The 20389-nt window shown below is 56.5% G+C and overlaps 2 protein-coding genes across 6 annotated transcripts in view; one reads left to right on the top strand and one right to left on the bottom strand.

The window, feature by feature from the left end:
- The first annotated feature begins 395 nt into the window (after positions 1-395).
- Positions 396-14088, top strand: UBE2Q1 (ubiquitin conjugating enzyme E2 Q1). The gene is made up of 13 exons (XM_024203143.3): positions 396-698; positions 3912-4016; positions 4385-4489; positions 5380-5430; positions 8246-8386; positions 9044-9128; positions 9706-9766; positions 10314-10404; positions 10502-10560; positions 11102-11150; positions 11918-12013; positions 12532-12598; positions 13652-14088. The coding sequence occupies exons 1-13, from the start codon at positions 423-425 to the stop codon at positions 13681-13683; spliced, it is 1218 nt and encodes a 405-aa protein (XP_024058911.1). The 5' UTR covers positions 396-422; the 3' UTR covers positions 13684-14088.
- A 2482-nt stretch (positions 14089-16570) lies between these two features.
- The window catches only part of TDRD10 (tudor domain containing 10), a 16136-nt gene continuing 12317 nt past the window's right edge, over positions 16571-20389 (bottom strand). For 4 of the 5 annotated variants that reach the window (XM_026658070.1, XM_029912955.1, XM_026658066.2 and 1 more), the window contains 2 exons: positions 19924-20071; positions 18350-19314 (listed from right to left, as the gene is read on the bottom strand). In XM_026658070.1, coding sequence (XP_026513855.1) covers positions 18655-19314; positions 19924-20071 — 808 coding nt within the window. In that variant the 3' untranslated portion in view covers positions 18350-18654. Of the gene's footprint in view, positions 16907-17269; positions 17341-18287; positions 19315-19923; positions 20072-20389 lie in introns of those variants that run through there. The other variant, XM_026658071.2, reaches the window with a different exon arrangement.

Genomic DNA, 20389 nt, shown 5'->3' with positions numbered 1-20389 from the left:
GGGAGGGGCCGGGCAATGCACAGTGACCCCCCCCCATTGGAGGGTCCCCGGGATCCTCTGCGCCTGCGCTGCGTGAACCAGGGCGTCGGGCAGGGGCCACTTCCGGCCAGGGTGCACGTACGCGAGCGCTCACTTCCGGGCCCCCGTGAGTTGGACCGTGGCGTCACTTCCTATGCCAGGCTGAGGCGCGAAACGTCATTTCCTCTGCGGCTGCCGCTCCTCCCAGCGACTGGTGTGTAGGGGAGGGGCCGCTTCCGGTGCATATAACCCGCCTCCCGGCGCGCTGGCTGGCGGGAAGGGGAGGGGACACTTCCGGGTAGCGGGGCCCGTCCCGGCCGCCATCTTGGGCCGGCTCCTGGCGCTGAGGCGGGGTCGGCGGGGCCCGGGGCCGGCGGCGGCGGAGCGGGTCCCTCCATGGGAAGATGCAGCGGGCGGGGGCGGAGGAGGCGGCGGGGTCGCAGGCGGCGGCGGGGCCCGGGCGGAGCGGGGGCGGCGCGGCCTCCCCCGGGCGGCTGCTGAGGCGGGAGCTGCGGCTGCTCGAGTCCATCTTCCACCGGGGCCACGAGCGGTTCCGCATCGGCAGCGCCTGCCCCGACGAGATCAGCTGCGAGTTCGTGCCCGGGCCGGGGGCGCGCGCCGGGGGGTCCGGGAGCCGGGGCCCGCCGCCGGGGCCCGTCCGCATCCACTGCAACATCACGGTGAGAGGGGCGGGCCCGGGGGGGCGAGGCTCCCCTACCCCCCCCGGGGCGGGGCGGGGCCGGGGCTGCCCGGGCCGGGGGGGGCGAGTCTCTTCTCTCTCTTCCCCCCCCCATGACGCGGGGCGGGGCCGGGGGGGCGAGTCTCTCCCCCCACCCCCCATGGGGCGGGGCCGGGGCTGCACGGCCCGGGGGCGGCGAGTCTCTTCCCCCACCCCCCATGACGCGGGGCCGGGGCTGCACGGGCTGGGGGGGGGGCGAGTCTCTCCCCCCACCCCCCATGACGTGGGGCGGGGCCGGGCCTGGCTCGAGCTGCCCATCCGACTACGGTGCCAATCTCGGGCTTGGCAGGCGGCCGCCGCCGCTGCGTGGGGTGAAAGTCCCCGCCTGGGGCTGGCTCCCGCCTCCGCCTCCGCAGCACGGCCCGGCGGGGGGGGGGTTACAAGCGTCCCCTTCCCGCGGCCTGGCCCCAGCACTCGGCTCTTCGCCCGGCGCCATCGGCGTGTCCGCCCCGCAAAACCAAACCATGCAGCGCCGAGCCCAGAGCCAGGCCAACCGCTTCGGCCTCGCACCCTGCGCCTGAAACAGTCGCGAAGCCCTTCCCCTGTGGGCCAGCGCCCTGGCGAGCCGGTGGGGCTCCAGCCCTAGGCGGGAATGGCTACACGGCTACTGGATACACTCATGGAGGTTAAGTCCATGAATGGCTATTAGCCAGGATGGGTAAGGAATGGTGTCCCTAGCCTCTGTCTGTCAGAGGGTGGAGATGGATGGCAGGAGAGAGATCACTTGATCATTGCCTGTTAGGTTCACTCCCTCTGGGGCACCTGGCATGGGCCACTGTCGGCAGACAGGACACTGGGCTGGATGGACCTTTGCTCTGACCCAGTCCGGCCATTCTTGTGTTCAGCCCTGTTGTGTGAGCCCAATCACTTGCCCTTGGCTCTGAGATTCGCAGCCACAGTTATTGTGTTGTTTTTTTTGCAGTGTAGGTGTTCCCTTTGAGAGGCAAAGTTCAGTCCAACCTGCCCTTCCTCCTTGCTGGAAACCCCAGGAAGTAAAGGGCTGTGGTAGGAATGCTCAGAGGAGCCCCTACCCCCAGTGCTCTAGTCATCCTCACTAAAATGCTAGTTATAATCTCTTCCCCTACGGACCAGCTCCTGTAGCTCATTCCAGCACTCTCTGGGATGAGCAAGAATGGGCTGGGTGTTTACATTGAAAACTAAATGACCCATCTTAGTCCCCTTTTCAACATGGAGGTAGCCGATCTGAAATGCAAATGCCTACACACTGCCCCAAAAGGTGCTGCCAGGTTTCTGAGCAGAGAGGAGCTAGAGCAGGGGCAATACACATGGAGGGAGAGAGGTGCATGGTGTTCCTGTGAATAAATCTCTCCGATCAGGTGGGATTAACTTCTGGATTAGACCCCGAAGTGTCTGCCCTTTAGACATTCAACTGTAGGCGCTGTATGCAGACTCCACCTCCGCTGGGGCAGGCTAAGCTGGGGCTTGTCTGATGTGAGGTTAAAGCGCTCGAGATGAGCAGTTTGCTCCTCAGACCCTGACTGCATGTTCATTTCCAGTAGCTAATGACACACAGCTGCCTCAGGATGCTCCAACCCACTTCACATGTTATGCTGCATTAGTGAAGGGGGCTCACAGATGAGCTGTTCCAACCATTGTCTCTATGGTGCTGGGAATATCGTTCAGAACCCCAGATGCCATTTGCCTCCTGGGCTCATTCAGATCTGACAGCTGGGGAATGTGGCACCCCTATTTTTGACCTTGTCCACTGGGAGGAATTTGGATTATGGCAGACTTGTGCCTGGTGAAACATCAGCATCCTGCTTCAGAGCTTCTGCTCTTTGCTTTCACGGGGAGGATGGCAGCAAGATTGCACTGCACACACAGAAGCCAGAAGGTCACTGGGCATAACTTTGAAATGGTAAACTGCAGTCTAGAGCAGCCTGCAGTGCAGTACGCACAGACCTTGGTGCAGAGTGCAAGTTGGGCTGGTGTGTAAGCAGGGTCTGACTGCAGGCTTGCCCTAGTATTGCTGCAGTCTCTGAATTGGATTGCTCCTGAGGTTGCAGGAGAAGGATCGTGTTGGCCTGTTGTGATCGGACAGTTGCAGAAGTTAAACTGGCCAAGGTGACTCTTGGGTCTGTCTCCCTTCTGGGGGTCCCAGTGGGAATTCTGCTGGGTAGAACTGTGTGCATGTCTTTGCCCCCACAGGGTTTCCAATATTATCCTGTTTCTCAGGACACGTAACTGCTGCAAACGTTTAGTTCAGGACAAACCTCTCTGCTCCCCATCCACGCACAAGGTCTCTGCCAAGGATGTTTGCATGCAGCTCAGAATGAGGAATTTTTGTTGAAAACACTGGTTTGGCTGTGTTTGAAATGAAACATCAAATAAGGACTTGATCTTTCTGGTGCACGTGAGACTCCTGGCTCTGCGTGGGCTGGATTTTACAGGACTCTGTTATGGATAAAAAGCAAAGGCTGAGAGTTCCCTTTCAGGGAGCATCTGAGCATGTGCAATAAGAACATTAGCATGCCGCAGGGGGCTGTGGAGTTGGTGGGCCATGTGCTGCAGCAGCCTCATTGACACAGACCTATTTCTTGTACCTAGGTATTGGATCCTGCTCAGGTAGGGTAGGTTACAAGCTGGGGAGAAGCAACATTCTGCACTCCCTTGCCCAGGGGCCTATTTCCATGATGTGAGTTCGGGATGATTTTCCAGAGGGCTTGTTTAAAAAGAAGACACATTACCAAGTGCCATCAGCAGAATGCAGGGCAGAGAGGGCCTGCCCTTAAGGGGCTGACAGGCACTGGTCTGCGTAGGATGGGAGTGTAGGATTTCGTTCCCTCTCCGTAGGCAGTAGTGTGAAGTGACACAGACTTTGCACCTTTCTTTCTCTCGCCTCCCCATCTGGCAGAGCTTGCGGGTTGGAGGGAGTGTAGCAGCACAGAATTGACACAGATCAGTGTCCTCAGAGCTATGGTTTGTTTTGCCTCCATCCGGGATTAGTCCGGAGGGTGGAGTGCATTTGCCTGGACACTGTCCTGCTGAGCTGTGTGTTTGTGGGGGAGGAGAGACACGACTGCAGCTTGCTGCCCCGGTCAGAGGGATACTCGCTCTGACGCCCTAGGCTGGCTGGGGTCGAGGTGCACTCTGTAACAATGGCCCAAAGATCACCTTTTCCCCTGTTCCTTAGGAGTCTTACCCGGCTGTTCCCCCAATCTGGTCTGTGGAGTCGGATGATCCAAACCTGGCAGCTATCCTGGAGAGGCTGGTGGAAGTCAAGAAAGGAAATACATTGGTGAGGTGGCAAGGTGTGGGGAAGGGCTGGACGGGGAGAGCTTGAGGCCTCTGAGTCCCGTCTGTCCCTGGTTCGGTGTGATTGTAAAGGGGTTTGGAGAGTCGAGCTGAGCGGTTCAGGCTTGTCCAGCTAGTGAGTTTCCCTATGCTCTTCCCTTACGTGGGATGTGGCTTGGTTGCTGGCTGCAGCCTGCCCTGGTGCAGTGCAGAAGCTGCGTTCAGCAAGGAGCTTCTCCCATGGCCTCCCCAGGTATCTGAGTTGCACGCAGTGGAGAGAGTGGCGGTGCCAGGGGCTGCTTAGGCTGCACTCGACTGCTGAGGGCTGTGTGCCTTTTTCTAACACTGCTTGTCTGTCTCCTTCCTGGGCAGCTTTTGCAGCACCTGAAGCGGATAATCTCCGACCTGTGCAAACTCTACAACCTTCCCCAGCACCCAGATGTCGAGATGTTGGACCAGCCTCTGCCAGCAGAACAGGTAACAGGCCTAAGACAAGCTGCTCCGACCTTGACCGGGGGGGAAAAGCCTGCTGAGAAGATGGCCTTTGTGCAGCTTTGTACTGCAATGACGGTTCTCCCGTGTGCCCAGCCCGAGCTGGCACTCGGTGTGTCGGGGGATTCTGGGGGTGCCCTCCAAAAGGGGTCTGTTTTCCAGGGTTGTGGCTTTGCTTGCTCTCTGGAGCATGGCAGATGGACTAGGACCTGTTTTCGCCCAAGTGCTGCTTGCCTAGTGCTCAGCAATGCCCTACATCGGGTGCACCTCTTGTAACATACGGAGAGGGCAGCGCACTGCATGGGTCCTTTTCTGCCCAGTCTCTGGGCAGGAGTCTGTGGAATTGAATGTGGATGTGTTTAGCTTCCCTACCTGAGACGAGTACGTTACCTTGGCAGTACTGGCCAGCTTTGGTGAGCAGGGTTGCCTGTCCACTGCTGGTACAGCCCCGACGTGGTTGTCTGCCCTCTCTGGATATGTATGCCAGTGTGTCAGATGTTGCCCACTGGGCTTTCTCTGATTACTGCCCCAACTTAACCCTTCACCTCTGAGGCAGCCATTCTAGAAGGAACAGCCTGTACAAAGTTTCTAGCCTTCACTTTAGTTTTAAGATGAATGCTCAGTGTCAGTCCTCATCCAAGCTTCCCTTGAAGCAATGTAGGGGATTGCAAGGGCTCCGCTTGCTGTTAATGAGGTACAGAATTGCATAGGCCCCTGTCAGCGAGCTTTGCCTGGTGGCAGCTTCCTAGCTGAGGTGCTGCTTGTCAGCACAGACTGTCTGGGTAGCGGTCACTCGGCTGGCTAGCTCCTCCCTGCAGAATGACAGCGACTCCACAGGGGCCGTCCTGATCCTTGTCTCTGTCCTGCTCCCATAGAGCACCCAGGAAGAGGTGTCCTCGGAGGATGAAGATGAGGAGATGCCAGAGGTGAGTGCAGGGGGGATGCAGGAGAAGTTCACGCCGGATCCGGCGGTGGGGAGAGCACTGCAGTGAAGTGTCAGGAAAGGAGCTGAGGCAGATTAGCCCGAGCAGCAGTTGTCAGAGTCAAACCTGGCTTGTTTCTATTCAAAGCATGAGCAGCTCCTTATACCGACCAGGTTGGGGTCCGTCACTGAGCATGTTTGCTCAGCCCTGGCAGGGAGCCATCGGGTCTGCTTTACTGAGAGCCTTACGGAAATGATACTGCTGCTGTCCTCTGCATTTGGTTGATATAAGAGGCCCGTGTTATCAAGACTTGCCATTGCCGGGGGAGTGGGAAGGGATTGAGCTGGGAATGGGATCCCTTGGCTTGCTGCTTTGTCTGTTTGTACTGCAGTTCTCCAGGGCCTGAAATTTACCAGCTAAGCTCTTTGAGCTCCTTGGCTTGGAGTTTTGAGTTGCCATTGCTGGCATGGAAATCGCATAATGGAAATCTGACTCCTGGAGAGAGAGGATTAGGCAGGCTTGCGAAGTGTGCAAGCAAGAGACTTGGCCAGGAGGTGAGAGGCGGCCATATTTCACCGCAGGCTTTGCTGTAACTCCCGTAGGCTTTAGCTGTTGGTTTGCGCACTCAAGGCCTTTTCAAATTTGAGTGAGTGGTGCTGTGACCCCGTCACAATGTCGCTCTCTCAAATCTGGCCTGGCCACCGCTGTCACCCCTCGTCCCACTGTTGTCATTTGGGGCTAAACCGAAGTGATGCTGTGACCCTTGTGCCTGGTCGTGGTGCCTGGAGTGGGGAACTGGGCCCAGCCCTGTGGGACGGGAACCACCACGGTCAGGTGAGTGCAGGTCAGGCTCACTCTCGGGGCCTCTGAGCCCCTGGGGCAGGACCAGACCCCAGGGGAAGAGTGGGTGGAAATGGATAAAATGCAATGAAAAAATCCTTTCACGTGGTCCTAGTGATAACAGACTAGTCCAGCTGCGTCTCGGGACTGAACTCTGACCCCTATCCTGGGCCCCGTGGCTTCCATCAATGTGCTGTGGCCAGGATCACTGTAGGGTGCTGTGCAGGTTAATCCCGTTTGGAGGGGTTTCCTGGCAAAGCCCTTCCCAAAACACATGGTTTCTCTGGAATAGTAACAGGCACCCTGGAGAGCGGCGACAGGAAGATGCTCCCTCGCAGCGGTTTAAAACTCCATTGGGGTTCTGCACCTAGCCAGGTGGTTGGTGGAGTCGGCACTTAGCTTTGTATGGAGGGACACAGCATCTCTCCTGAGTGACGATAGCCGTCAGTGCCTCAGCGCAAGCGCTGAGTGCAGTCTGCGGATGCACTCGGTGTAACGCAGGCGCTGGGGAATGGGGCTTCTGACCATGCTCCGTGAGGGCTGAGGAGCCAGCATGCTTGGGCTCTGTGTGGATAGTGTTTCATGTCCCCCTCAGCAACCTTCTCTGGCCAGCTGACTGCGGAGGGAGGGAAGGGGGCTGCAGAGCTGGGGGTGATCTGAAAGCCCCTCCAAAAGTACCCTGAAATATGGTACAACTTCCAGAGAAAAGGGTCCTGAGCCGCGCTGGGTTTCACATACACAAAGGCCCTGGGAATCTGCCCTGGGTCCCTTCCACACTCTTGGTGACCAGAGCGTTTGTCTCCAAGTATTGAGACAGCTCCGTTTGCTTTCCCACTTCACGAGCAAAGGCTCAGCAGAGCTACTGAGCCTTCCCGTTGGGTGAGGCATGTTGGGAAATGTACATAAGGGGATAGTGGCTAATTCTGAGAAGAGCTGGACTTGGCAGCAGAGAAGCCGGTAACCAAGGAGCTGTATGTGCCCACTTTAAACAGGGAAAGGAAACATGCCTGAGGGGAGCAGAGTGAAGAGCTGCGGGAGCTCACCTGGGGTCCGCTCAGAAACCTGCTTAACTTCGGGTCTGGGTTTCCTCTTTCAGAAATCTGCAGCCACCACCAAGGGGTCCCCCGATGGAGTAAGGGAGCAGGGACAGAGTTGGGAGGGGAAGAAGCAGGGTGGCTGGTTGATGGGGAGCAGTTGGATACACAGATTCTCATGTGGTAGCAGAGCCACTTTGGAGGCTAGTAATGACTGGATGTGGGATTTCACCTTTGAACGAGCTGCAGCCAGTTCCCTGGGGGGGGGGGGGGGGGGGGCGGGGGCTGTGGGAGCGACAGCGGCTACAGAGCCTCAGTATTTCTCTTACTCTGGAGATGAGAATTTCTCGGCGTCCCTTTGTTGAAATCAGAGGGTGAGTTTGCGTGTGCCCTCCAGGGACAGACTGCGTCCGCTCTGGGATCCTCGGGCATTCACTAGAGGCAAAGACCCGTCTTTACTTGTGCTTGCCTGAGTGCAGCGCCAGCTCGGAGCTGGAGCAGTGCACGGGTGTCACGCAGCTGGGTGGCTTCAGGGCGGTGGAGTTTGCAGCTCCTGGCTGCTCTTTACCCACTTGCCCTGGAGGCAGAGCATTGCAGGATGGGCTGGGGGCCATTCCAGGCAGTTTCCTACCCTCTTCCTGATCTCCAGAGGAGTGAAGTGCAAGCAGTGCGCTGGACTCGGGTATTGGAATTTCCCATCCCATAGCTCAGACCTGACTTCGTTCTGCCCCACGCTGGCTTCTGACACCACAGGCCTAGCAGGATCTTGTGACAGCTCTGCACATGTTGGGAAAGGAGTTGCTGAGAATTTCCACTGAGGGAGCCTGGGAGCCCGGAGTGCTCCTGAGAGCCTGCCCTGTTGAGTTGCTGTAAAACTGCAGCTGCTCAGATCAGTGAGGAGTGGAGCCGGGTGTCTGGTGTGAGATCTTTCTTCTCCTGCCCAGGACACTGAGGACTTGGATCACTATGAGATGAAAGAGGAGGAGCCAGTCGACGGGAAGAAGACGGAGGACGACGGCATCGGGAAGGAAAACCTGGCCATCTTAGAGAAAATCAAACAGAACCAGAGGCAAGATTACTTAAATGTACGTGTCACTAGGAGGGGGGAGGGGCTGGGGAGCAGAGGGGGCCAAGGGGTACCCCGTGGAGCTGCTGCACCGCTTGGAAGAGCAGTGCCCTAGCCCGTGCCAGTCCCCGTCTGCTGCAATGTTCTGGCTCCTTATTGCACAGAGAGCCTCGGGTGACTCCGGTTTCCATGGAGGGATTTGCAGTTGCTCACGACGCTCGTAGTCTGCACGGCTACATGTGCCCAGGAGCTCTGTAGCAAACGTGCTGTCTCCAGCGAAGGATGCAGGGAGAATCCGGAGTCCAAGTGAAGACCACTGAGCTTGGGTAGCTTATCCAAAGGAATCTGGTTCGCTTCCCTCTAATGCTGCTGGAAGCAAGTGCAGCCGCTTCTCCTTCCCCTTGCTGGGCTTGTCTTCGCTGAGCTCCTCTCAGGCTCTCCGCCTGCCTCCTAACCCAGAGGATCTGAATGCCTGGTGCAGGGGTGGCTGCTCCCTGGAAGACTGGAGATCTGCAGTGCAGAGGAGGGGGCTGCAGCGTATGGCACTAATCCACCTGGGCCAAATCTCCCAGGGTAGGAGTTCTGGCTCAGGCCTTGGCTCCGGTAGTAATGCCTGTAGTGAGATCAGTGTAACAATGTGATTGCCTCCCCGTCCCTCTTCCCGACCCCCTCGCAGGGCGCAGTGTCTGGCTCTGTACAGGCCACTGACCGGCTAATGAAGGAGCTCAGGGATATTTACCGATCACCAAGTTTCAAGGGCGGTAAGTGGTGACTAGCTCTGACCTGAGTGCTGGGGGGACCTGCCTTAATCTGATTGCTTGTCATGGTCATGCCAGCCTGTACCTAATGGCCAGGGAGAGCTGGTCTGTTGAGCAGGCCACTTCCCTTCCCTATGTCCTAATGGAACGGGCTCCCCGGAGCCGTGTTGGGGGTTCAGAGGCGATGGAGGCGCTGGAGCTGGACCAGTGAGATCACTGTCCATGTTAGAGGGGAACAAGGAGCTTGTGCTGAGAGGGAGGGCCTCTGAGTTGGTACTTGCTTCCCTGAAGTCTCTAGCTGGTGTGATGGCCCTTTCGCTGTGTGCATTGGTGGCGGTAGGGGAATGACTGTCCCCCGCCCCGAAGCCCCAAGACTCTGGGGAGGGGCAGTCAGTTGCCGGTGCCCGTGGGGACAGCCTGCCGAGACAAGGGCACTCCCTGCGCAGTGCGGATCCCTGCCAGGTTGAGCTCATGCTTTGTCCCGAGGTGACTTGGATCCAGAGGGCCGCTGCTCAGATCCTTGTCCGAACGGCAGCTGCTGTCTCCGGTGGTGCTGACGTGTCCTTTCTCTGCTCTGCAGGAAACTATGCAGTTGAACTAGTGAGCGACAGCCTGTACGATTGGAACGTCAAACTCCTGAAGTAGGTGGCCTGGCTCAGGAGGTCTGTCGGCAGGGCTTGGGGTGGCTGGGCCCTGCTACCTAGAGCGTGTGTGTATGGGGAGAGGAGGTGGGAGCTAGTGACTAGAGCAGGAGGTGATGCTTGGCAGACCTGAGCTGTGCGCCAGACTCTGCCACTGCCCAGTCTGTGCCTCGGTTTCCCCTGTGCTTCGAGGGAGCTGTGGGGTTTTTTGCGTTTCTGGAGCTTTGGCATGGGTCCCCCCCCCCCCCCCCCCAAATGCAGCCACTCCTTGCCTAGGGCCAGGCATGCTTCCCTTGGAAGCTGTCGGCTCTCGCGCCATGCTCATGCAGGGGGGTACTTCCCTCTCCTCCCTGGTGCATGATCCTGCTCTTGCCTGGGGAGCGAGGGGCTGGGTTGCGAACTTGAATCCCTTAGCGTTTGTGTTCCAGTCAGAAGGCTTGGGGTCATCCAGGTGCGATTGCCCTGGGCTCCTGTGGGCACTGCAGAGTGCTGTCTGCCCTGGGCTCTGACCCCACGGGCTCTGACCCCACAGGCTCTTCCCTTGCAGGGTTGACGAGGATAGCGCTTTGCACAACGATCTCCAGATCCTCAAAGAGAAAGAAGGGATGGACTTCATCCTCCTAAACTTCTCCTTTAAAGTAAGGCCTGCAGCCCCCGGTCCCTTCCCACCCCACTCTGCCCTACTGGAGCTCCTGCTGTGGTTCTCAACAGCCCTGTGTCTCTCTCTCCTTGCAGGATAACTTTCCTTTCGACCCACCGTTCGTAAGGGTTGTGTCCCCTGTGCTCTCGGGGGGGTAAGTGACCGTTCAAATCAGTGCTCTCGCCACCAAGTGCTTTGGCCGCGGCAGTCCCTTGTCCGTATCTAGGGAGCTGCCGCAGGGGCGCGGTTCAGTCTCTGCAGAGAATGGTGGTTCCTTGGGGGGTGGTGGGGATGGATCGTCTCCGTATCTCTTTGGTCCAAGTCCCCTCTCGGGGTCTGCCAAGAGCGTTTGAGGTGACGCTCTGACTCCACTAGGTCAGTGGTCATCTCCCCGGTGTGGTGTTTGCTATTTGTGAATGAAGGCGCTAGAGGGGGGAAGGTGACTGTGGCCTTTCCTGGGGGAGTGCAGGGCCCCGGCATGGGGGTGTGACTGTGGAGGGGACGGAGGTGAAAGGTGCCGGAGACTTGCTCAGCTGCTGTCTTCATAGCAGCTCACTGGTGTTTCTGCAGAACTGCGATCGCCCTTGGAGGGGGAGCAATGACTAGTTGCCTCAGGCTCTGGGGGGTGGGGTGGGGGCGGAAGGGACTAGGCATTGCTGCAGGAGATCGGTTTGATTGTCATCTTCCCTCCCAAGGTACGTTCTGGGGGGAGGTGCCATCTGCATGGAGCTGCTTACAAAGCAGGTGAGTGTCGGCGGCTGCATTGTGGGAAGGCCTGTGCTCGCAAAGGTGGCCAGTGTGTGCCCTGGGCACCTGTTACTTAAGGCATGTGAGTGGCGCTGGTGCTGGGAGCCCTGCTGGTGTCTGAAAATCCTGCTGCTAGCGTTCACGTTCACGCCCAGCTCTGACTCCTCGAGTGCCTGGCGTTACGGGGCTTCCCTGCTTTGTACAGTGCTGCCGCCTTTATTTTGGGGGAGGGAGCAAACATTTGTTTCCAGGATATGGCAAAATGTTCCGTTGGTGGGCGACAGTGCCAAGCTGCAGGGGGAATCCACCATAGCCCAGTGCAGTGTTCTCCAGGCGGGTGGGGGGGCTTGAAGATTGCGAGGTGTTGAAACTTTCACCGCAGTCTTAAGCAAAGCAAATCTCTCCTCTTCTCCCCCCCACTTTGAGTTAGTGTTCCATCGGCCTCGGAGAACGCACCCCGGTTCTCTAGGGCTCGCATTGTTCTTGTTCTTTTCACTTTTCTAGCCCAGGGTGGAGGGGCATGAAAATGTCCCCCTCTGAACAAGGGGTGACCAGCCGGCAGAGATTGACACACACTGGTGCAGCCCGAGGGGGGGCAGGCTGCTGACCCTCTAATAGCCGTACCCCAGCATTGCTGGATGGAGCCCCTCAGCAGAGCCCAGCGGAGAGAAGCCAGCTCCTGCCAGCCAGGACAGGGCTGGCTGCTGCCTGGTCACCGGGAGGGCAGGTTCCCGCCAGTCTCACGGTTTCCCCTTGTTTTGCAGGGCTGGAGCAGTGCCTATTCTATTGAATCAGTGATCATGCAGATCAGTGCCACGCTGGTGAAAGGGAAAGCAAGGGTGCAGTTTGGAGCCAATAAAGTAAGGCCCTGGTCTGGAGCAGCAGGGGAGGGGGGAGTGTTTGAGACCTTTGCAATGTTTCAGCATCGTCTACTCTGTGGATGCAGTTTAAGGCACCTGGGAATCTTGGCTTTAAGTACTTGGGAGCTGCCGTTTCCTTGGCTGACACGATGGATCAGAAATGCCAGCAGTGTGCTTTGTCCGGGGCTGCGGGATGGAGCCAGTAATCCCAGCGCGAGGCCCCCTGTGCTGTCATGCCACCCACCTGCGTCTCAGCACCCTCAGAAAAGCTGACGGGGCTTGGGGTGATGCGCTGCACTCTCGTTACAGCTCTAGAGGGGGGGCTGGCGACCCTGTGCAGATGGGATCAGTCACAAGCTGCCTGCGAGTGTTCGCAGCCTTAGGTGCTGGTCCCAGAAATGGGTGTGAAGTGACTTGGGGTGGGACATGCCATGGTGCGGGCCTGGTGCAGCTGGTTTAACTGATGCCCCTGTTCTGTAGCGCACTGACCTGACTGTCCCTCTGGCTTCCCCTTGCAGAATCAGTACAGCCTGACGCGAGCACAGCAGTCCTACAAGTCCCTGGTTCAGATCCATGAGAAGAATGGTAAGGCCTCCAGCGGTGGGTGTGTGTGTGGGGGGGGGGGTGTCTGTCCTCCCTTACCATGGGGCTCCTGCAGGGGGCAGCATGTTGAACCTGTCTGTGCCCACCTCGGAATCACTGCTGGAGAGCAGAGTGACTGAGTGGGCTGCAGCCAGTGTGTCTAGTGAAATGCCCGGGTTCCCAGCTCACGCTTGGACCTTGCTGCAAAAGCCGCCTCTCTTGCCATGTGGGACGGACCCTTCGCTCACTGCAGAGAGACCGAATGTAAGTGCCGTGCAGGGGGAATGCTGCGGCTGCTAAGCAGGCTGTCTGGCCTTGTTCAAATGTCCCTGTGCCTGGCGTCATGCTGTCTGGTTCCATAAGGCTTTACCCATCTTAGCCACAGGGAAGCTGGCAGCTGGGGCAGAGCAGGACTGTGTATAGCAAACCCAGCTGGACTGAGAACTTGGTCTCTGAAGCACTGCAGCAGCTCCAGGGAGCTGAATGTGTAATACCTTACTTGGCCTGAGACCGAGATGAGTTACTGCCTACACGGTTCTCTCCTGTTTGCTGAACCTAGCCATCCCTTCCTCCTTGGCTTCCCAAAGTCAGGTGCACCGGGCATATGATGGGGTGGGTTACATTTGTCCTGTCAGTGCTGGTACCCAGCTAATTAAACCGTGTAACACTCCAAGCTAAAACCAGCTCTGCTAGCAAAGCGATGGCTGGGTGGTGCTTGGCCTGGCTATCCTGGGGGGGCTTGTGGCCCGGCAGAGCTAGACCAGGTATTGCACGTGAGGAATTAACCTGCTAGAGAGGGGGAGTATTTTCCTGCCTGTGTGTGCAGCACGCACACCTTGCAGAGCTTCAGGAAGCTGTAGTATGGGCAGAACCTACAGTCAAGGCTGGGAGGGGGGAGGAGAGACTCTCCTCCCCCTCTGCCATCACAGAGCTGCATGGTCTCACATGGGAGGCACTTGTCACATGGAAGGAGTCTGGTGGGACTGTTCTGGGGAGTCTAGCTGTAGTAATGGGGTGAGACTTGTCCCTCCCATGGAGTCTTTGCTCTTGTTTCAGGCTGGTACACACCACCCAAGGAAGATGGCTAGCATTGACCGTTGGCTGGGCTCTGCAGGACCACTTGGTTACTTTTGAATGCTGTACTTGGCCCATAAAACACCCCTGTGGCTCCCTCCTGGATGTGATAGCGCTGCCTGTTTGCAGGACAGTAACGGCTGTTATAAACTCGATGGGAAAAACTGTGTAAGCAGTTGGACTGACGTGAAACTCTTGCTGGACCCTCGCTAGCAGGCGTCCTTATTAAAACAACTCTTGAGCCTCTTGTATCGCTGGAAACTTTCGACTCCGCTCCAGTCTAGAGCATCCTCCTCACCTATGCTACGGATTTAATTTATTTTCTTATTTCATGTACACTGCTTTTTTTGGTTACAGTGTATGATGGATGTGTATGGAAAATGTATCTTTGGAGAAAAATTACAGTTTGTTAATTTGAAGATGCTGGTCTGACTCTTTTTCTCAAGTTACTGCTGAGCTGAGTTCCACACACAGCATACTGCTCCGAGCCCCCAGCCAAACTGTCTTGGGCGTGGCCCCTGGCCAGCTGTGTGTGGTGGGGGAAATGTCTTTCCTCAACTGCCCATTCTTGTGGATGGCCAAAATCTGCTTGAAATCAACTCTTCTGAAATCCCCACAGGAGACCTGACTTCCATGCTGTAAGGGAGAGGTGGTGAGTTTGCTCATCTGCTAAATCAAGAACAGATTTTCCTTCAAGAAACCACAAAGTTTCTCACTTCTGGAGAACAGAGGCTAAAGTAGCTCTAATCTGTATGTGCTCATCCTGCTGTGGGTGAGTGGTGTGTATGTGCTCTGGGGGGAGGAGGGGCTGTAAGAAGCACCACACTTGCTCGCATGGGAGATGTTGCCCAACTCTCTCACCTGTTCTGGTTTTGTCTCTGCCAGGGCTGCTGCTCAGTAAGACACGGGTGAGCAAAGCACGTCTCATTCAGGGAGACAGCAGGTTCCCACTAACCTGGCTAACAGCTGGGCCAGTTGTTCTGCGCTCCCTATAGAGGTAACAGACCATCTCTACCTCCTAAATGAGTGAGGCAGGGTTACTGGCTGAGTGGAGGATGGGCTGAAAAGGCAACCCTATTCATGCCCCCCCAGATCCTGGGGGTGCTGATGAACTGATTATGGCAGCTGGGCTCTGTCCTGTTGCCTCTGACTCCATTTCCGAAGAGGGTATATGACTCTGCCCGTTTTACCTTTGCTGGCAGTTAACTATGTGAACTCAGCCCCCTGGAACTGCTGAGTACAGCTGGGCTCTTGGGCCTGGAATCCTCCGTGTGCACCATGATGTGAACCCTCTGGCTATGGGCCATGAGACCAGCACCACAGGGAGGGCAGATCATCCCCCATCTGCCTCCTCTGAGGTTCCTTCCTTCCTGAAGTAGCTGTTGCTGGCAGCTAACTGTGGTAGATGGCCCACAGGTCTCATCCAATGTGGTACCCATGGGGTAAACTGCCCCCTGCTGCTCTGCTGGGGGAGGGTGTGGGTGTTGGACAGAATACTCCCTGCTCATCCCCTTGTTCACTTCCTGTTCCTATCTTCCATCCCTTAAACTTGGCATGTCAGGGCTGCGCTCGTCCGGGCCTGTCAGTATGTGGCTGCACCACTCATGCCATAAAGCCAGACTGTCAGTATGAACTTACTCTAATAGAAGCTACTGGACCTCAAAGGCACTCAGAAGATGCCCATTCTCTTACCCAGCAGCCCTCTACTTTTCACTGTCAACTGTGCATCCGGGCTCTGGAATGACATGGACTGTTTCACTGCCTGCTTGTAGGCCAGTTCTGTTCACTAAATAAAGGAAGGAGAGTGGCACTCAGGAGGGTCCATGCTGTTTTCCTTACTAATGTTAGGAGAGTTCCTCTCAGACTGCAACCTGCTTCACACATCCCCTCCCCCCTTTGAACAATGGTAAAATACTCAGCTGAAGGATCACAGAGGTAAGACTGCAGGGCAGGTTCATGGTGGGAGCTGAACGCTTGTTGTGATGTGCCATCAACCAGACACTGGATAACGCTGCCAAGCCACTTCATGCTAGAGATACTGAGCGCGTTTCCCTCAAGCCCTAGCCAAACCAAGATTTCCCCTGTGATTAGAGCTTTAAACTCAGGAGAGAGCTGGCTAGAGCACCTCCCTGAAATGTTCTACCCAGCTGCAACGCAGAGTTCAAAGCCATCCAGGCTCGCTCTCATGCAGGGGTTATACAGCTTTCTTTTGCCTTTCAGCAAATGGGATTCTACCAATCAGGTTCACCATCCTGGAGGCGACGGTGGGAGAATCTCTGGTTTCACAACCGCCAGCCCTGCCCCCTGACTTTCCCTTGTGAAATTAAGCTGGACAACTTCTGATCTAAACCCGGGGGCCAGGTGGGAACCTGAGGCCATTTTACTTTAAACAAGCTTCTTGCGCTAGCTTCGTTCTTTCACCCCAAGGACCAGACCAACTTTCCTCTGAGCCACTTAGCAACCAGACACGAGGGGCAGACCTGAGTTATCCAGAGCCCTGTTCGTTTCTTCCCCCCTTCAAAAACAAACCAACCTCTGCCCTTAGCAGTTTAGTCACTCTTAAGACTTGAGTATTTGGACCCTGTCCATGGTCTGTCAAAGTAACAGAAAGTGGGGATTTGTACCATACTTTACCCAAAGGAGCTTGCGGGCACAGCCTGACACAAGGCGGTGGCTGAAGGCTTGAGTCCTGCTGAAGAAAGGACTGCAGGGCCTTGTCCTTATAGCACTGAGGGAACAACCCTCCCTCTGGCTCTTAAAGCTGCCAGGGCATGTGCTGGTCTAAAGAGGTGATTTGTGCAGCGGACAGGCACTCTGAACAGAACCACACCTAGCCTCAGCATGCCTGTAAACACATCCGCTGGCTGAGACAGCGTTATTGGGACTTGCCAAGCCAGGACAGGCCTTTCCAGGGTCCATTTAATAGGCGCCAGAGGGACAGTTACCAGCTCCCTCCCAATTTTACAGAAAAATCAAAACTAGATAACTTCCCCTTGAAGCTAACTGGGGACATCACTAAACCTGGAGAAATAAGAGACACCCCCTCCCCCCAGTCACAACACTGCAGCCAGTTAATAAGGCTGGTTCAGGTTGAAGACGACTTTTCCAAGGTCCAGCAGTTCTCTGCCCCACTCCTGCTTTGGGCAGCTAGAGGCAGGGGCCTTCAGCTCAGAGCTCCCAAGGGTCCCCGACTTCCTCTTCCTCCTCGGCGCACAAGGTGAATGTCAGGATGTGAGGCTGGCACAAGGAAAGTGGGGCAGAGTTAGCCGGTCTCTCCCACCATTTCCAAATCCCTCTACAAAGCTGCCAGAGGCCTCCCTCCCCCTCCTCCCGTTCCAGGGAAGCTGGTGTAGGATGGGTAAAGATCTCACAGAGGTGTGGGAAGGAGCCCCAGGGGAACTGGTCACTGCTGTACACACACCAGAAAGCTGGCTTGGGTATGTACATTGGGCCAGTGTTTAGAGACATTCACACCCAATGAAATATGACCCCAGGGTTGTGATGACAGACGTGACCAATGGTCCTGTGCATTTTGGGGAGGACAGCATCCTCTCAACACACGAGCCTTTCACACACCCCAAGTGCTCAGGGCTACGTTACCTCCAGGCGAGACGGGCCGACCACCTTCCCTTGCAGGATTTGCCGAACCATGGGTCTTGCAGAGACCATCTCTAAAAGACAAAGAGGGTTCAGTGGGGTTCTGCCCTGCATCAGACGGAGGAACGCAGGACAGTAACTCAGCACTTTAAACAGCCAAGTGATTCCAGAGTTTACAGGGACCTGGCAGGTCGGTCCTGTGTATAGGCTGCTGGCCCGGGAGGTGGGAGACTCGGGGTTAAGGCCCAGCTCCATGTCACTTAATTCTCCACCCGTAAAATGCAGACATGGTACCCATCCCAGGGACATTGTGAGGATACAAAGACAGGCAAATAGAAACCAGCTCTTCTGTTTCCAAGCATGCTGTGGCAGATCCCATTAACGAGGTAGTATTTTAATCAGAGACATTAACTAGCGCTGGCAGGGCAAGGGATGCAAACCAGCGGGAAATGAGAATGCCCAGAAAAGCCAGTACAAGGTGGGCTTCCCGTTACACCCAACCCACACTAGGAGCTGAACTGCTCTGAGGAGCAGCGAACATTTTATGGGAAATTAGGAGTTTGTGATACATCCTCACTAGGCAGCAACCCAGCAGCAGGAGGGAGAAAAAGGCATCAAAGACCTTCAGGGTAAGATAAGATCTACTATGTTCCTGGAAAAGTGGGTGAATGTTTTGCCACTGGGGCTGTAAGTATTCAAAGCAGAGAAAGCCACAGTGCTTTTACAGCTGCAGAGCGTTCTTCCAGCCCTGGTTTGCACCTCCACATTGGGAATTGGGGGGGTTATACTGAAAATACTGGTTTTGTAGTGTAATGGACAGACAAGAGATTAACCTTGCAGCTGGTCAAATGCAATACACCTACCTGGCCAGCAAGTGGCACTGCACAACCAGAAGGTTGTTTCTACCAACCCAAAGTTGCCATGGGAGGTACTAGCATAAGGCCCCAGCTGTGCAAAGCGATCCAGTCAGAGCATCAGTGGGAACGGATCCCTTTGCAACATCGGGGCCTTATGCTAGTACCTTTTTGGAACATGAAGGGCTGGGCCAGCGGTTTTATGTCCCAGAAATCGTCTTCATCCAGCTTCCGCAGTGAGTTCAGAGGGACAGTGGCCGAACGGCCAAAGTCCACAAAGAGAACCACTGCAAGATCTTCCACTTTCTCCAAGACCCAGCACCTGTGAGGGTCAAACAAGAGCACGTGAGCCCAGCAAGAAGCTACAGGACCCAGGGTTTAATAATATTTGTCCTGCAAAGAGGAGGGAGAGAGAAGCTAGCTGACTGCCTCAGGGGTTAGGGGATTTTTGTTTGTTTTTTTTAAACGGTGCAGCTTAAAATCTCAGCAAAATGGAGTTTTGACTGCAATATTATCTACTGCCATCTCAGTAACTCAGACCGGGAGAGCGAAGCCAGGGCAGGCCGGGTCAATACCTGCATGAGAGACCTTCAAGGAAGAAGCCAGGTGAGACGAGCTAGTTCTGGGCACTCCGCAGGGGGCGCCTTTCACCAGCATAGTGCCAGGTGACACCGTGCGGCTGGTGAACCGCACAGCTTGGCTAGAGCGGCGCGTGCTTTGTTTGAAGGCGGCCGGGGGTTCACCCCAACAAGGGACAAACCCCAGCTTGGATAATTGCACTTGCTGAGTTCGACGGCCCCTCTGCCTGGGAATTCGCGCTTCGTTCCCCGGTCTCGGCAGCGCTGGCACAGAGCGGCTGCGGCTCGGTAGTGGGGACAGAGGCTCCTGCACGTGGTGAAGGCGTGCTAAGAAACCTGCAGACCAGGAAAGTGCCACATGCCCTCCGTGCACAGTGCGAGGGGAACCGATATCAGCGAATGTCCCCCCCACTCCCCCGCCGCCTCTCGCCCAGCCGGTCCATTCTGAGCATGCAGCTTGTTCCCTAAACCTGTTCCACGCCGCGCCGTCGTCCCCCAGAATGCACTCTGCCATGCAGCGGGTCCCTCGCTGCACCGCCTGCTTCGTCAGGTAGGGCTGCTTGGATTCCTCTTCCGCCAGCTGGCAGAACAGCTTGTGCATGTTCGAGTGACTTTCCTGCCGAGGAAAGAGCAGAGCACAGCACCCACTCAATCCCACCCCTCGCACCAGGCTGCCAGCGCGACTGCACATCCACCACCACTCACTTGTACTCTGGTGCCAGCCGAGGGTCACAGCCTTGTTCTCCACTCCCCCCCGCATCCAGCCGGACTCTGGCTCACTCCCTTTGCAATTCAACAAATCACGCTTAGCCCCCTGGGGCGTCAGCGGGATTTCAGCATGTCCCTGGCTCGGGAGCGAAGACCCCAGAGCAGAAACCAAACAGGGCGGGGGGAGGGATTGGAACTTGATCCCACTGTGCCTTTTCCTCGTTAGATTTGAGCCTTGTAAATTCAAAGCGCAGAGATCCCAGTGTGAAACCGTGCTCAGAATGGGCATCAATCATCCCGTCCCCGGAAATCAGAACTCCCCGCGGTTCCCTTTGCACGTTTGGCCTTTTCCTCGTGGGCCTACATAATCATTACGCAGACTGCTCGTAGACCCCCCAGGACGGGCTAGCCCAGAAATACGCGTGTTACAGTCTGATACACGCACACCAAGAACAAGGCGACCGTCTCACAGGGGCTCCTGTGAAAGGACTCACAGCCCGGCTTTCCCCGTGCCTACCTCTGTGAGGTGTATGGCCCAGAAGTACGGGGTCTGTGGCAGAGCATCCGTCACCAGCAGCCCCGCCTCTCCGTGCAGCTTTGCAATGGACACCAACCAGTTCAAATCCTTAAAGCAGTCTTTTAGCATGAGGGTCAAGAAGGAACCCCTGGAGTGGAAACAAACTAGCTTAGGAGGCCAGTCAGCAAAGGGAAGGCTTCTCACGTGGTACAGCCCTTAGCAAGGTGGGAGAGAGAGGGTGTGATCTAGCCAACAGAAAGAGCTTCTCATCCATGGTCCAATGCCCCTTCTCTCCAAGGCCCTGCATGCTCATTTACAGGGGCCTCAAGCAGCGGCTCTGTCTCTCTTCACCCGCCAGCAGATTCGATACGTGCCAGGCAAAGAGCAGCAGGTGGAATGAATTAGTTCTAAGAGTTACGAGAAGACTGAGGCTGGCAGGGGGAGGAGAGGCCGAGGCACAGGTTGC

The sequence above is a fragment of the Terrapene carolina genome, unplaced genomic scaffold (genome assembly GCF_002925995.2).
Source record: "Terrapene carolina triunguis isolate 2854851 unplaced genomic scaffold, T_m_triunguis-2.0 Scaffold397, whole genome shotgun sequence".
NCBI lineage: Eukaryota > Metazoa > Chordata > Testudines > Emydidae > Terrapene > Terrapene triunguis.
The sequence above is the reverse complement of the archived record's forward strand: the minus strand, read 5'-3'. Positions and strand labels throughout refer to the sequence as shown.